At 34.4% G+C, this 16,521-nt stretch overlaps 1 protein-coding gene across 8 annotated transcripts in view; it reads right to left on the bottom strand.

Moving 5' to 3' along the window:
* Positions 1–16,521, bottom strand: part of MINDY3 (MINDY lysine 48 deubiquitinase 3) — an 80,786-nt gene that overhangs the window by 44,902 nt on the left and 19,363 nt on the right. For 5 of the 8 annotated variants that reach the window (XR_004060018.1, XR_004060019.1, XM_030940629.1 and 2 more), the window contains 4 exons: positions 14,331–14,382; positions 13,311–13,425; positions 10,641–10,714; positions 9,730–9,809 (listed from right to left, as the gene is read on the bottom strand). Coding sequence is in view for 6 of the 8 variants with exons in the window: in XM_030940629.1 (XP_030796489.1) it covers positions 9,730–9,809; positions 10,641–10,714; positions 13,311–13,425; positions 14,331–14,382 (321 nt within the window). In the remaining 2 variants the exon portion in view is untranslated. Of the gene's footprint in view, positions 1–9,729; positions 9,810–10,640; positions 10,715–13,310; positions 13,426–13,649; positions 13,855–14,330; positions 14,383–16,521 lie in introns of those variants that run through there. The other 3 variants (XM_030940634.1, XM_030940632.1, XM_030940631.1) reach the window with 2 other exon arrangements.

Here is a 16,521-nt window from a genome sequence, read left to right on the forward strand (position 1 = left end):
ATATAAGAGCATGTGATTTTGTCTTGTTGTTCCTGGCTTATTTCACTTAAGATTATGACCTCCAGTTCCATCCATGTATACTGCAAATAATAGGATTTCATTCTTTGTTATGGCCAAATACAGTTCCATTGTTCATAGAATTCCAGTTTATCCACTGACATGTTGATGGACACTTAGGTTGATTCCCTATCTTTGCTATTGCAAATGGTGCTGCAATTAGCATGCAAGTGCAGGCATTCCTTTGATATACTGATTTCTTTGTCTTCGGGTAGACACTGAGTAGTGGGATTGCTGGATCAAATGGTAATCCTAGTTTTTTTGAGAAATCTCCATACTGTTTTCTATACTGGCTGTACAAGTTTACATTCCTACCAACAGCATATAGGAGTTCTCTTTTCTCTATCTTCGCCACACTTCTTTTGCTGTTTTTTAATAGCCATTCTGACTGGGGTAAGATGACATCTCATTGTGGTTTTGATTTGTAGTTCTCTCATGATTAGTGATGTTGAACATTTTTTCATATCCTTAAAGTGAATTAATACATATTTAAAAATTTCTCAATGTCTAACATGAAAAACATTGATTATTTGCTTTGGGATCCTCCATAAGAACATAAAGGGCATGAGATTAAAAGGTCTTAGAATCTTCAGGTTAAAGCAAAACAAGGGAGAGAACAGCCCAAATAGGTATAAATGGATACTTCATATCTTTGCAAACTTTTCTCTCCCTTTCCTTCTGAAATGTAAGCAACTTTAAATGTTTTCATGTAAAAAGAATACACACATTGGGAAACAGTTTCACAGTTTAATTTCTAAAATCAGTTACCACCACCTAGCGTTACAATTAGATACTACATCATCTGTTTCCCTGGGTTTTTAAACAAATGTCTAATAATATTATCATGTTACTAAATACAGCAAACTAGTTGTTCATAATTCTTGGGTAATGAACTATTCAGATTTGATCGGTAAACACATGCTTAGAGTGTAGATGGTAATATTTTAAAAATGTATTATGCCTGTTTTCTTAAACAGAATATATACTTAACATTTTTACCTTCTTATGTTAGTTTCAAGAGCATCATCACACTAGGAAAATTTGCTTTTATGCCAAGATGTAATACAGTGAGGATATAATATTCTCACGTTACAATTTACAGAATTTATTTGTATGAGACTTTCTCAATAAGCCTTGAAAGTGTCTATTTTCAAGTATCCCTAATCTGAAAATCTGAAATCCAAAATGCTCCAAGATCTGAAGCATTCAGAGAGCCAACATGACTCTCGAAGGAAATGCTCATTACAGCATTTTGGATTTCAGATTTTCAGATTAGGGATGCTAAACTAGTAAGGAAAAATGCAAGTATTTCCAAATCTGAAAAAAAATCAGAAATCTGAAATGCTTCTGGTCCCAAGCATGTACTCCACATTTGCAAAAAATTCTAATTACTTTGTGATTAATATTCTTGTTTTCTTTGCCAGAATTAATTTACTATCTTTTATTATCAGAGACGGGGTCTTGCTGTCTTGCCCAGGTTGGTTTCAAACTCCTGGCCTCAAGTGATCCTCCTGCTTTGGCCTCCCAAACTGCTGAAATTAAAGGCACAAGCCAATACGTCCAGCCTGATTATCTTATAAAAGAGAATGAAACCATGAAGACTCACTCAGTTTCTGACTGCATTTTTAGCAGTTCCACATATTAAGTGGAATATAACCAGAGAAGCACCAAAGAAACATGATATTTTTCGGCCTAACTATAATATCCATTTCTGTTTATTTTTTAATTGACAAATTAAAGTTGTATATATCTACGGTGTACATGTTCTGAAATATGTATACATTGTAGAATGGCTAAACTGAGCCAATTAACATATGTATTATTCTATGTATGAGTCCATCATCTTTCAATTAGCTATGCACTGGACTGGCTGTTAATACTGATTTCTTTTTATAAAAACAAAACAAGAAAAAAAAACCCCACAAAAAACTATGAAACTTCTGGGTTTCTGAATTACAAGAGTTGACTCTTTCCCTATCCCATAAAGAAAATTATAAATAAAAATAACCATCAAATAAGCATACAAAAATATTATGGACAAAAATAATATACAAATACTGAAGAATTCCTTTAAGATAAAAAAGAGACCATGAAAAAATTAATCTCCAGAAGATCAAAATCAAACAAAACTTGAGCTCAACATACATGTAACGGTACAAAATGAAGATGGATGGCAGGTAGAGAGGAAACAGACCACAAAAGGATTTGAGAGCCTTAGAAGGAGTTTGGATTTTATTTTAAGTGCATAGGGAAGGCAGCCACTGAATGGTTTTAAGGGAGAGAGAAACATGATCTCACTGAGTTTGAAAAATATCACACTAGCCACTGTGAAAGAATGGGCAAGAATGCATTTAGTTTGATTACTTCTATTGTACCTTATTTCTGCTCTATTGGAGAAACAAAAGATGGTTTCAAAAGCTGGGGCAGAATGAAGTATATGGATTCAGGACCATATAATCTATATAAAACACTAAGTAATTTTTACTAAAGAATGTACAAAACAATATAGTTGGGAAGATAATATTGTGAAGATATCATTTCCTCAAAATAACCTATAAATACAATATAATCAATCCAAATCTTCAAAGATGTCTTAAAACTGGAATTTGAAAAGCTGAGAGAAAAGTTCAACTGGAATAGATAATGTAGAAATGACTATGACAATTTTGTAAAAATATAATGTCAGGAAACATGCTAATGAATATCAAAGTATATTATAAAACTATGTAATTGTGAAGTTTTGCATAAGAAGTCACAAGTAAATAGATCAGTGGAATAGAAGAAATAAAAACATGTAAATATGGAAAAATGTGTCTAACAAAAAATGTATTTCCTATCTGTGGAGAACTGACTGGAATTAGGACATTAGATAATTCTTTGAGAAAAAGTCAAAAGGCAGATCCCCAACTCATACCATTCATAAAAACATAATCCAGATAGACTAAAGAGCCAAACATTAAAAAACAAAAAGCCCACAGAAGTATTCTTGGAAAATACTAGAGAATATTAGTTTAATCTTGGGGTGGAGCCACGCATGATGGTGCACATCTGTAGTCTGAGCTACTTGGGAGACTGAGGCAAGAGGATCACTGGAGCCCAGTTCAAGGCTGCAGTGAGCTATGACTGCACCACTGCACTACGGCCTGGGTGACAGAGTGAGACCCCGTCTCTAAAAAATGAAAATAAAAAATCTGAGGGTGGGAGACACATCAAACTGATATAACGGGAGAAAAAAAAAAAAAAAGCTCAAATAGAAGCCATATAAAAAAAAGACCAAATGATTTAACCTCATAAATATGAAAGCCAGTCAGACACAGTAGCTCATGTCTGTAATCTCAGCACTTGGGAAGGTCGAGGCGGGCGGATCACCTGAGGTCGGGAGTTCGAGACCAGCCTGGCTAACATGGTCAAATCCCATTTCTACTAAAATACCAAATTAGCTGGGCGTGTTGACGTATACCTATAATCCCAGTTACTCGGGGGGCTGAGGCAGAAGAAGTGTTTGAACCCGGGAGGCAGAGGTTGCAGTGAGCTGGGATGGCACCACTGCACTCCAGCCTGGGTGACAGAGTGAGATTCTGTCTCAATAAATAAATAAATAAATAAATAAATAAATAAATAAATAAATAAAAGCCTTGGGTATAAGAAAATATATCATTAACAAAGTTAATGAGAGAGAAGGCTGGGTGACAATACTTGCAGCAAAGGTCAAATAGAGAAAGAACTAAGAGAATTTATAAATACCTCCTAGAAACCGAACAAAAGAAAATAGCTCCTTCTCCCCAAATGCCAAAAAGATGGGAAGAGGAAATTCACAGAAGACGATGACTAAAAACTGACAAACACATGAAGAGATGATCAAGCTCAGGCTCAATGAGCACCAGAGAAATGTGAATTAAAACAGTCTATCATTTGTCAACAAACTGACAAAATGTTAAAGATGGACAATTCTAAGTGTCAGGCAGGATGCAGAAAAATACGAACTCTCCTACACACTTGAAAGAGTAAGTTTATACTTTTATCAGTTGATAAAGCAAATTTTAGAAGGACATCTGGCATTATCTATCAAAATTTAACAGCCGTTCCTCAAGATGTTAAATCTTATGAGTTACTGTATGACCCAGCATTGCAACTCCTTGGTCTATGGCAAAACACTAAAATATAGATCTCATAAAAACCTGTATATGAATGTTCCTCACAGCATTACTCATAATGGCTGAGTGGAAACACTCCACATGTCCGTTAGTTGGTGAATGAATAAATGTGGTACATTTGTACAATGGTATGTTATTCATCAATAAAGAGGAGTGAAGTACTGGTACATGCTAAACCATGGTCAACGTGAAAATATGATACTAAGTGAAATCAATCAGTCACCAAAGACCAGATAGTGTATGATTCCATGTCTATGAAACAGCCCGAACAGGCAAATCTATAGAGCAGAAAGTAGATGAGCGGTTGCCAGGGCTGGCGTGGAAGGAAGTAAAAGGAGTTACTGCTAACGGGAACAGGGTTTCTTTTTGGGATGATAGAAATGTTTTGAAATTGATTGTGGTGATGGCTACACAACTCTGAGAAAATATTTAAAACACTGAATTGTACATTTTAAATGGGTGACAAGCATATGTGAATATCTCAACAAAGCTGTAAGTAAAAAAAAAAAAAAAATTAACAGATGCCTAAAATTTCAATATACTTTCTATTTTCAGAAATCTAACCTGTAGGTATACTTAAATATATACGGAAATACTTATATACAAAATATGTTTACTACGGCAGTTTCTTAGACCCAAAAATGGAAACAATCTAAATGTTTACCATAAGGAAACTCAAGGCAAAAAGACAGACTAGGAAAAAAATACATGTACTGACATCAGACATACATTCATTCAGCATTTACTGGACTTCTTCCTGCTCTGACAACATAGTAGGAGGTAATATAGAAAGAAAAATTATAATTAAATTGTTACTAGTTGAAAATTCTTAGGCAAGTTGCTTTACCTCTGTAGGCTTCAGTTTCCTTCTTTACAACATACAGAGTAATACTTTCCTTGAAGAGTTGTTGTAAAGATTAAGATCCTATTTCTAAAATGCCTACACTGGTCCACAGAAAAAACTTAGTTTCCCTCAAAAGCCTATGCACCTCGTTTATAGAAATAAGAACACGTACACAAATAACTATGATGCGAGGTACAATAGAATGAAGCAGACTGAGGTAAAGCACCATATATGATCAGAGGGAGGAGAAAACTTTTCCTGCTGTAGGGGTAGGTGGAGAGACATTAAGTAGGAGTTAACATTTTAATGGAGCCAGATGGAATGAGCAGGAGGACATTTGGGGGAAAGTACAATTAGCCATCTGAAAAGACCAGTGGTTCTTAATCCTGACTACACAGTATCACTTGCTTAAAAATATATAAATGCCCAGATTCCAGCTGAGAACAATTCCATTACAATCTCTAGGTGGTAGGGCCTAGGCATATGATTTTAAATTTCTTCTAGTTAATTGTGATGTGCAGCCAAGTTTGAGAACCAGTGGATTAAGGCACTGGATTTGTGAAGGAGACTAGTAAAAGATTATAAACATAGGGTTGAGTAGGAACACAGAGGCTCTTGAACGCTAAGAAGCTGAAACTTTAGTTGGTAAGCATTAGCAAGAGAGTCACTGAAGGCACTGAGCAGAGAAATAACCTAACAGGACATGTAAAACAAAATCATTAACCTGTCAGTTTGTAGAATATACTGGAGTGGAATGACTGATAGAAAGCTATAGCATGATAGTGTAGACAGGTGAGAGTAATGAGACCACAACAGACTTGGCAAAGGAAGAAAAAAAGAGAGCAGCTAGCATTTCTGTGCTTGTGCTAGGCAGCGTATGTGAATATGTCTATTTTTAACCTCAATGCACAGCTAAGAAAACCGAGGCTCAGATAACTTAGTAGTTTGCCCACAGTCAAACAGCAGAGGCATAAACTAACTGGCGCCATCACCACTCCCAAGGTCTCTACTTGTTCCACCATGGCGCAGTGTCCTGCAGTACCACTTGGCCTCTGTGAGAGAAAGTTCAAGAATGGAGAATCTCGAGGACTCAGCAAGTCATTAGATACCTGACAGTAAGGTACAAATAACTAGCAGGTTTTCAAATAAAGCCTGTTGAATAAATTAACATCAGAAACATTATGGCAAGCTGCATAACAATCTTTGCCCTCGACTGTTTCAATTTTCTACAAAGGGCAGTTACAACTATCGATGATTTTAAATTTCTCCTAGGTAATTGTGATGTGCAGACAAGTTTGAGAACCAGTTGTTAAGAATGCTCATTATGCAGCAGTGGCAAACATGTATTGAACAGTGTTTAAGGACTTGATGAATATCTTTTCTGCCATTTTCTCACCTCATTCTAACTATCCTGTGATAATCATTCCCATTAGAGGATGAGAAAGAGGCACTGAGTGAAGTATCTTGTTTAATTCCACAGTTAAATAAATGGCACAACTGAGATTTGAACCACAGTAGTCTAATTCCGCACAGCAAACATACTTAATCATTATGATATACTGCCTCTTACACTACATGTTAGTCTTGAGTGCTATAATACATACGTGAGATGGCATGGGAGTTTATCTTATTTAAATTCCACAGTATACCTGAGAGGTAGATATCTGCCCCATTTATAGAGAAGAAGCTGAGACTGAGATTTTAATCCAAAGATTCTTGTCCGTGGTACAGAGTTAGTAAATGAGTCATGTAGTATGCCACCTTCAAGGAGAATGAGGGGTAAGGAAATGCTATGATTTTAGCAGGTAGTGAGGTCTTTGCTTTAGAAGAGCAAATGACACAGATTTTAGATCATAAAGAGTAAATATTTTAGTAATGCAGGCAAGGAAATTCTGCTGGTAAAAGAATGGAGAGAAAGAGGCTTTGCTGTCTGGTCGTTACACATCATGGTTTTTGTTTTAAGCAGCAGAAGCCACCTACATTTTGTGTAGACCAGGGAAGAGAGTCACATTTGATAGAAGAGACTATAAATGGAATCAACAGTAACTCTGGAAAGATATATAGTTCTTCTAAAACAGGAAAAAAGAATATGATGAAAAAAGACAACTTGAGATTCTAAAGTTGGCTGAGAGTGAGTGGGCAGAGGTAAAGTTAGAGACAGATAAGGAGGAGAAGGGGTTTGAATCCACTGCCTTAAGCAGCTGTAGATAAATGAGTTATGAGGAGTAGAAAAAAGGGTTACAATGTGCAGTCAGCAGTGAGAATTCAAACGAGTTTAAGTAGGATTAATTTAGAGTACACCCAACCAATAAAACTGATAATAAGGTTTCTTTTCTAGCAGTAGTCACCAGCCTGGCAGCGAGAGAGAAAATGTGTCCCATGTGTTATCTCGGAAAACCCAACAAGTTCAGTGAAAGATAAATGGGGTATTTTTCTCATTTTTAAGTTTGATGATTGAAAACAGTTCGCTTCAAGTAAACATTCCAAAATGCAAGAAATAGATCCGATTTTCTTTTGCAAGTTAGCTATTTCAAAGTTATTGCTTAGTTTTGGCTTTTAAACTACACAGAAAAAGGGTCCACAGCAGATGACAGCCTTGAAAAGCATTATTTCAAGAAACAAAAACTATGTATGTGTACGTCTCAAGAACTGAAACTGATAATTGACTAACATATTCTGTAAAGGAAGTAACGACTTCACGGCAAGAGCTGCCTAAGGAGCCTCCTATTCCTTTTTTCTTTTTTGAGATGGAGTCTCGCTCTGTCGCCCAGGCTGGAGTGCAGTGGCACGATCTCAGATCACTGCAAGCTCCACCTCCCAGGTTCAAGCAATTCTCCTGCCTCAGCTTCCTGAGTAGCTAGGACTACAGGCGTGCATCACCACGTCTGGCTAATTTTTATATTTTTAGTAGAGAAGGGGTTTCACTGTGTTGGCCAGGCTAGTCTCGAACTCCTCACCTCAGGTGATCCATCCGCCTCAGCCTCCCAAAGTGCTGGGATTACAGGTGTGAGCCACTGCACCCGACCATGGAGCCTCCTATTCTTGAAACCTCATTCTGACTGTTAATCCTGCCAATGAAAGGTACCTCACCTCAGTCTATGAGAAGCTGGGTGAGGAAAAGCCGAGGGAGGCAGAGGAGTATTCTGGTTTGGGGACTAGGATAAGCTATCGAGAATCCGGAGAATGCGTGGAAAGATGAACCACACTGATGGGTACCAAGTGTGAGAGAGAGTGATGCGCTAAAGACAGTGTGGGAAGGGTCAGGCCAGAGCACACAGTAAGAAGCAGCAAGGACAGAGGGTCAAGTGGGATAAGGCACCTCGACCCAAGTTCAGCAAACACTTATTGCTTCCCTAATCATATGAGATAAGATACCTGAGGGTCCAGAAACAACTGGAAGAAGAAGAAAGAGGGGAGTGTGCAGAAGCCATCACAGGTGAGAGCGAAACAGAGAGACCTAGAAAACCTGTATATTACCAAGAGAGACTGAGATGAGACTTTTTTTCATTGACAGAATTAAATGCTTTCAGTTATGAATCAGAATAAGGGCTGAAAAATAGGATAAGCTCAATTACAGAGAGCTGAGCAAGATAATTTGTAGTTTTTGTTCATGAATTTCACTGTTTAAACTCTGACCTTTACTAGAAATCAGCAAAACTTGGTTCTCATTCTAACCTCACCACTAAGTAAATAATTTTGCATATGAATTAAATGAGAAGTGAACTTAGTTCTTACATTTCTTAAACAGTACAATGGGTTTTACTGTGGTACTTTAATTCTGAAGTTTTAATCTTAATGATTTTTCCTTAATATTATACCCTTTCATGTTTCTGTTTAACTACACATTTCTGAATTAGAGAAAAATTCAAATGGAAGATCATGAATCACTTCAATGGGAGCAAACAGTGGTAACTATTATTGTCTCAATTATATTTGCTCTGTTTGCCTGTGAGTTCTGAGAACTCTGGAGCTTCGTGTCCTATACTACATACTTCATAGAGGCACACTGTGGTTACTCAATTTAAGATAAATGAATAAATAAATGAATTCAGACTGACCCAGTAATAAACTGAAGGTAATTTCATTCAGTTATGTATCAGCTCTCCTTAATGGAATGGATTGGCCAAAATAGGATCCATTTCAATGTGCCTGGCAACACGTGAAGCCACAGGAAAGAAATAATTGAGACCAGAAATGGAAGTGGTAGTGGAAGAGTTGGTAGTTTAAAAGTCTCAGACAGTATTAAATTTGCTCTGTGTTTTAAAGTATGCACATTAAAAGTAATATAGGCAAAAACCCAAAGTAAATATTTCACATCACCAGGCTTTGTAATGCTCAATTTTAAGCAAAGAATGCAGCACTATCTCTGAATAAATATGCACTGTGTTTATATATATTAAGAGTCATAAATCCCAGTTTTATACCAGAGAAAATGAAAGGCTTGAGAAGTAACTTGACTAAAGTCATACATTTGGTATTTGAATCCAAGATCGCCTGGCTCCAAGATTAATGGTCTTAACATTTTGGTGCCTTGAAAACTATAAAGGATTCTTCTATTAGAAAGCACTTAATTTCTAGGTAATGTAGAGCCATTAAATAGATGAATAAAAATCAGCTGTATTCCACTGAAATATTATTCATCAAAAAGAGCAACATAACAAAGAATATACTTACTCATTCCTGAGCACTCTCTATCACCATCCCATACATTAGAAACAGCATGTCCCGTCAGCAGGAGATTAATTAAACTTTGGCTATTAATAAATATTAAAACACAATTAAATATGAATATAACTAGTTGCCAAATCAAACAATTCCTACAGCAAGGTATAAAGTAATGACTTTTCACATTAAATTATGTAAGAATTTACAAAGTTAGGGAAAACCTTACATGTTCCATTTTATATATTCGGCCTGCTAAATGTATCACTAAGTATATCAGCACAGTGGTATTTATTGTTCTACATATTCACGTACATTTAACAACTTTATCTAAGATATATTTAAATGGATAAAAAATGGTAGACTAATAATTTACAATTTTAAAAAATGAATATATAATCATTAATATTTTGTCTTTGATGAAAGATACATGAATTTTCATCTTTGAGGCAGAAAGGTCTAAAAAGAAGGACTCATGTATTAGAGTAGGTTAACTATCACTGTTTCATTGATTTTTGGTAAAAATAGCCATAAAAAGCTTGAGAAGGAGGGTGGTCCGAGAGGAAAATTGGGAATTTTTTTCTCCCAAGCAGAGAAGCATTTACAAAGATATAATTATTTCTAAGTCAAAATGAATAAATTTTATCATTTAAAAATCATAAACAGATTTGTTAAAATACTTCCCCACTGTTATCTTAAAACAACATATTTGCCACAATAAATACAATGCATACATAAAATGAAATTAACATTTCATACATCAAGCAAACAATGCATAAAACAAATAAGTGCTCAAATCCATAGATGTTATACTGTTAACGCCACTGACAAGCAAAATTACCTGACTCAGTCATGTTTTATCGTAAGGCAGGTTTCTAAAAACTAGAGTTCACATGAGGAGACAAGAGATTTTAGTTAATTACCTGCCATGTCCATATACAGGATCTATCAAGGGTTCACTTGCATCTTCAATTTCATTTTTTATGTTTTCAATGCCCTAAAGAAACAAAGAACTCATTGACTTATTTTAAAAAACTAAAATGAAAATTATGATAGTTTAAAAACTGACTAGTTTACACTATAAATACAATTATTTGAGTAACTTTTCTACCATGAGTAACTCAGATTTGAAGTGGGGGGACATTTGAGATAACTGTAAAAAGTAGTTCCTCAAATATCTTTTATTTTCTTTCATGGGCTCTATATAAAGAACACTCATGGATGAAATATGCACTGTTGGTTAAAGGGGCAAGGAGAGAGAATTAACTTTTAATCGGAGAAAGGAGAAATTATTTAATAAATGAATTATTTAAAAGTTAAATGAATATGAACCTGTTAAGGAAACTGATTTTTTTTAGATCATGTAAAAACTTATTGCAGTAAATACATACACACATGAATACTGATAGAGATATAACATTAAATAATTTGCATTTTAATTACTTAACTGGTACATAAAATGGAAGGTTTACTTCTGATTTTAAGTATTACTTCACAAATATTAGTCATTCAAATGTATACTTACAAAATGCAAACTAAAAGGGCAGGAAGTGCCTTCTTTTCTTAAAAAGCAATTTCCTGATATTTTCTAAACCTCCAGAAGGGCGCTCAGCTCCCAGAAGTTCTAGATACTGGATAAGGACCAGAAGACCTACTTATTGTAACCTCATCAGTTCCAAAAAGGACAAAGATCAACTGCCATTCATTGTTCTATTCACTTAGCTCTAGCCGTTGGTTCTATCATTTCTAAGAATTAAATAGATGATTAGTTAACAACCAAGATTTTTAATGAATGACTAAATCCCGCAGGGGGAAGCAAAGAAGCATGAGCTCTCGCATGTGCCATCCTCGTAAACGATACAAATCAGGCTATGATAATGTCAAGATGAATACTATCAACAAGCGACACAATCACTAATGAGGAAGCAGATATCATTTTAAAGACCAGGTCAAGGAAGGACAACTTGCATGATAATTTATTGTCTGTAAAGAAGAAGAAACAGGAGATATCAAACGTTTTGAGCATATGAAGTTAGAGAATACTGAACAGTCAAGAAGAACTAACGAGAAACCAGTCATCTTAGATACTACTATCACTGCTACTCCCAACATCTACACAACTAAGCACTTTTGGTTCTCTTATTTATATTTAATAATCCAAATAAGTATTTATTTACATTTCTAAATATGCTCCCTTTCTTTTCCATTCCATGACCTGTCCTAGTTTAGGCTTCTCTTATTTCAATACCACTTTTCTAGTTTTCCTGACTCTCGTCTTGTACTACAAACACCAACTCCATCCATCACAACTCCCTATCCCAATTTAATACATCTTTTATCAATAAAAAGATCTTGTCACTCCCTTGTTCAAACTTTTTACTGTGTTCCAATTCTGAGCAGATGAAACTTACTCTTTGCACAGTGTACGTAGAAAGGCCTTCATACGCTGTCTTTTCTTACATATGTGCCCAGTCTCATCTTCCACAATTGCCTCTCTGGTGTCTTATGCTGCAGTTAAGGCTCAACTACTTAGAGCTCCCTAAACCTGCATTATACCCTCAATCCCTTACACTTTTATACTTGCAGTGCCCACTGCTGGAAAAAATTTCCTCCAGCTTTTCCATACAGAAAACTTGCCCTCATGCATCAAAGTCCTATCTCTGTCAGATGGTCCCTACTAGAAACAGTGTGCCCTTGATTCCATCTAATAGGTTCAGACAGAACACCAAACGCCAAAACACACTGCTATAATGGAATTATTAATGTGTCATTTTTTTTACAACACTAAATACATATCACTAAAAATGTATCCCATATTATTAATACAAACATAGTCCTTAGCATAGAGTCAATGCTCAAAAAACATTTGTCAAATAAAAGAAGTTTGATTTCAGACATGACAGATCTAATAGGATAGTCAACTGAGACTAACACGTTACTAGAGCTATGAGACTGGTATTTGGGGAAAAAGAGTAGGACTAGAAAGGGACATACTGGAACTATTAAATAGCTATTTATAAAGGTAACCTGAGTAAATGATATATCCATAAAAGGTATACTGGATCCAGGGAAGAAAATTTCTGGAACACAAAAATTTAGAGGAGGAGAGAAAAGAGCAGGAGGTAACAGGTAAAGAAGGAAAGGAAGCAATCAAAGAAAACAAAACAAAGTAAGAATCGTGAGACATTATAGAAAGAAAACACACAGTGATTTATCAAAAAAAAAAAAAAAAAAAAAAAAAAGAAATCAAGAAAGGGAATGAAGGTCAAAAACAGCTTCCAGAAGGGGTTAAGGGGTCAAGTGCTACACGGAAAGATCAAAGGAAACACAATTTGGAAGAACTGACAGCATTTCACAATTAGAACATTATTGATAATCTCTGTAGTCCAAAAGAGCAGAGGTGAAAGTAAGCATGAAACTGCTTAGGTAACGAGTGAGTGCTGAGGAAACAGAAATTAACTAATTTTCAGCGTAAAAGATTTTTATTCTAAGAATTTAAAAACAGCATCAGGAATAAAATTACTCATCACGGCAGGAAAAACAGCACTAAATAACATTAATCAAAGGCAGAAAAAGCATTTTCTTGAACACACCTTTGTCAGTAATACAGAATACAGAAAAAGCAATACTCCAAATTTATTTCCCCACATTGAATACTGGTCCAAGACAGCATCTTTTAATTCTGGTAAACTTCTGAATGATCTTTTTCTGGGGGAAAAAAAGAATTAAGTATTGGTATCATGATGAGATTAACTACATTCATAAAAGGGAAAATTTTTTAATTTTCTTATACATTAAAACATACACATACAAACAGGAAACTTCTGGGACGTTTCTAAATTTTTCAAATACAAATTTAGCCACTAAAACCAAAAGCTATTTCTGACAACTATCACAATATACGATATGTATCATTAAGAAAGAACACCTACTTGGCAGGGAACCTCTTCATCTCTTAGGTGAACTGTCTGGCATCAGTAAATTCTTCAATAATATACAGTTATTTAAACAATAGAGTGGCCTTCTTGTAAGAGGGGGTAAACACAAAGAACACTTCACTTTTTAAATCCTAGAAATTACTTAACAAATATCTGAATGCCAAAGATAACTTACATTTGCGGCTTCTTTTAAAATAAATTAATGTTACATTTTAAACCAAATGCCACCCATAATTCTATCAACAGCCATCTTTACCTTTAACTTTGTAATAAAAAGTTTAAATGCTCTAACAAAAATATAGGCATTCTTAATAAAAGGTATAGAAAACAGATACTGGCAAATAAGAAATAATTCTAATATTTATCCTACTAAAAATTTTTATATTTGTTAAAGACACAAAAACATTAAGCTAAAATGATTTTTTTCATTGTAATGGTGAAAAAGCTTTTTAATGTTTTTAAAAAGCGTATTTGGATAGTTAATTAAGGACTCAGCATAATTTATACATTTACAAACTGTTTTAAAGGCAAATTAATACTGAAGCAATAGATTTAAAATTTATGTTTAAGTAGTGCATTTCTATGTAAAACTAAGAACCTTTGCACAGTATGAACAGACTTAAAGTGGCAATGTGTCCACAGAGTAAGTATTTTAAATGTTCCAATGTTACTTACTGAATTAATGCATGAAATCGCTCAAAGCCAAGCTCTTCGACAGCCAAGGCAGCTATACATAAAAGACACTTTTCAGCACTACACATGGCAAATAAATGACACAAGATACACACAGCAGGCTGTAAATACTTTCAAGCAATCAACACTTTCCCTATTTCCTTACTCCCTTAAAATTCTGTTTATTTTCAACTTTATTATAACATTAATTTATATTTCAACATCTTTGTCATCATGAATATAACTAAAATGGATATAATACTGAGAATGTAGAAGGGTGATTAGATAGACATTTCAGTTCAGCTATGCTATGGTAGTTTTATAAAGTATGAAAAATTACTGATAATCAGTGCTTCACACATCATAATGTGTCCTGCACTTTTAAATAATCTTTCCGATTATATAAATCCAAGTAATATCATCAGAGCTAACCTTCCTTTTCATAATATAAAATTTTAAGGTTTACTGCTTAATTATTAAACAAACGTGTATAAAAAGGCATAACACTCTCAAACTACACAGGTTCAATGACAGCTTTAAGTTTGTTTCCTCATTTATTTGTATAACTGTTAAAAAGTTTTCAGTAACTTATTTAGATTATATTTATTAATCAAAGGAAATCAAAGCATTGTAATCAGACGTAATGTTTACTGAGCAGTTTACTAAGTGCAGGCCCTTTTCTAAATGCCCTACATGTCTTACCTCATTTAATCCTCATATAAACCCTCTAAGCTCCATTTTACAGAAGAGGAAACTGAGGTACACAGAAAACTCCTCTCAAGAGTACACAGGATTAAACAGCGGTGATAAGATTTGAGCCCAGATAGTTTTGGCTCTGGGGAGTCATTTATCACGATGAATAACTTCACATATATTTTATAAAGCAAAACTTACTACGATCAAATATAAATTCTCACTGGTGAGTTAATTCAATATGAAGTCAAAATTTTAAATTTTTATTTACAATTTAAAATGTCGCATTATGCTAGCTTTCCAAAGCCTAGTTGTGTTTCACATTTCATTTTAAAATCTTTAGCAGTCCAAGTGGATTAAGTTATCTCTTGGTTTATGTGGGAAACAAACTGAAATTGAACCTGAGTATTCACTACTGCGAACAACTGTGCATTACCAACAAGCCAAAACTATACACACCACATAAGCCAATGAAATTAATGTTTGTAGAGAAAGTAATATTAACAAGAGGGGAAAACACTTTACATTAAAACTTTCAGAAAATGAAAATTCTACCTAATCTTTTCCAAATTATATTATTTGTTCTGCAATGTTAGATTATCTAAATAGTTTTACTGGGTATACTACAAAAGTAGACATAAAGATAATACTTTAGAGAAAAGAGGCAAGCAAAATAAAAAGCTTAGCAGGCAGGGATGGTGGAAAAATATAAAACACAAGAAAAAGAACATAGCTGGGAATAAAGGAAAGAACAGGTAAAATAGATTGTTACATGGAATAAAAATTGTAATATAAATACAGTTCATTTGTCACTAAGGTAAATTCTCAAATTTTCAGTTAACAAAGTATTTCAAATGTATACAATAGTTAAAAAATTTAAAATATGGTTTACTTCATGGCAACTTTTAAAAGAGATACAAAGTAAACTGGAAAATTACTAAAATGTTTTTTGGAGGGTAATTCAATATAATATGCCCATCTAAATTAGTTACTGAAGTACCAAAGTGAATGCATTATAAGGCCCTTCAACCTACAGCAATGTAACCTATCACTACAGAAATGCATAGCACATTCCATAGTGCGCACACAGTATACTATTAAGATACTAATGGAAAATGTTATATAAAAAGATCTTACTATTTTCTCACACATCAATATACAGACTGGCTTTAAGCACATAATCTTCAAAATAATTTTTCAAAAGATCAACAATTCCTCTTTCAAAATTTTAATATCCTAAATGAAACTATTAAGTGTTTATATCCACACAGTAAAACCTGGAGAACATGTTAAAACCAATCTTAATGACACTTTGGACTACCATCCTTGTGACTGTTTTCCACTTGTTGTCTTTAAATGTCATTACAAACTCTAAAATATGTTAAGCTCTTTTTGAAAGGCCATGTTTCAAAGGCTTCAAAAGGAAGCATCATTCAACTGTTTAAATGTTCAAAATGATTCCTTGCAAATTTACTACTATTAGAATTTGCCAGGCTTAAGG

Source organism: Rhinopithecus roxellana, chromosome 11 (assembly GCF_007565055.1).
Source record: "Rhinopithecus roxellana isolate Shanxi Qingling chromosome 11, ASM756505v1, whole genome shotgun sequence".
NCBI classification, from domain to species: domain Eukaryota; kingdom Metazoa; phylum Chordata; class Mammalia; order Primates; family Cercopithecidae; genus Rhinopithecus; species Rhinopithecus roxellana.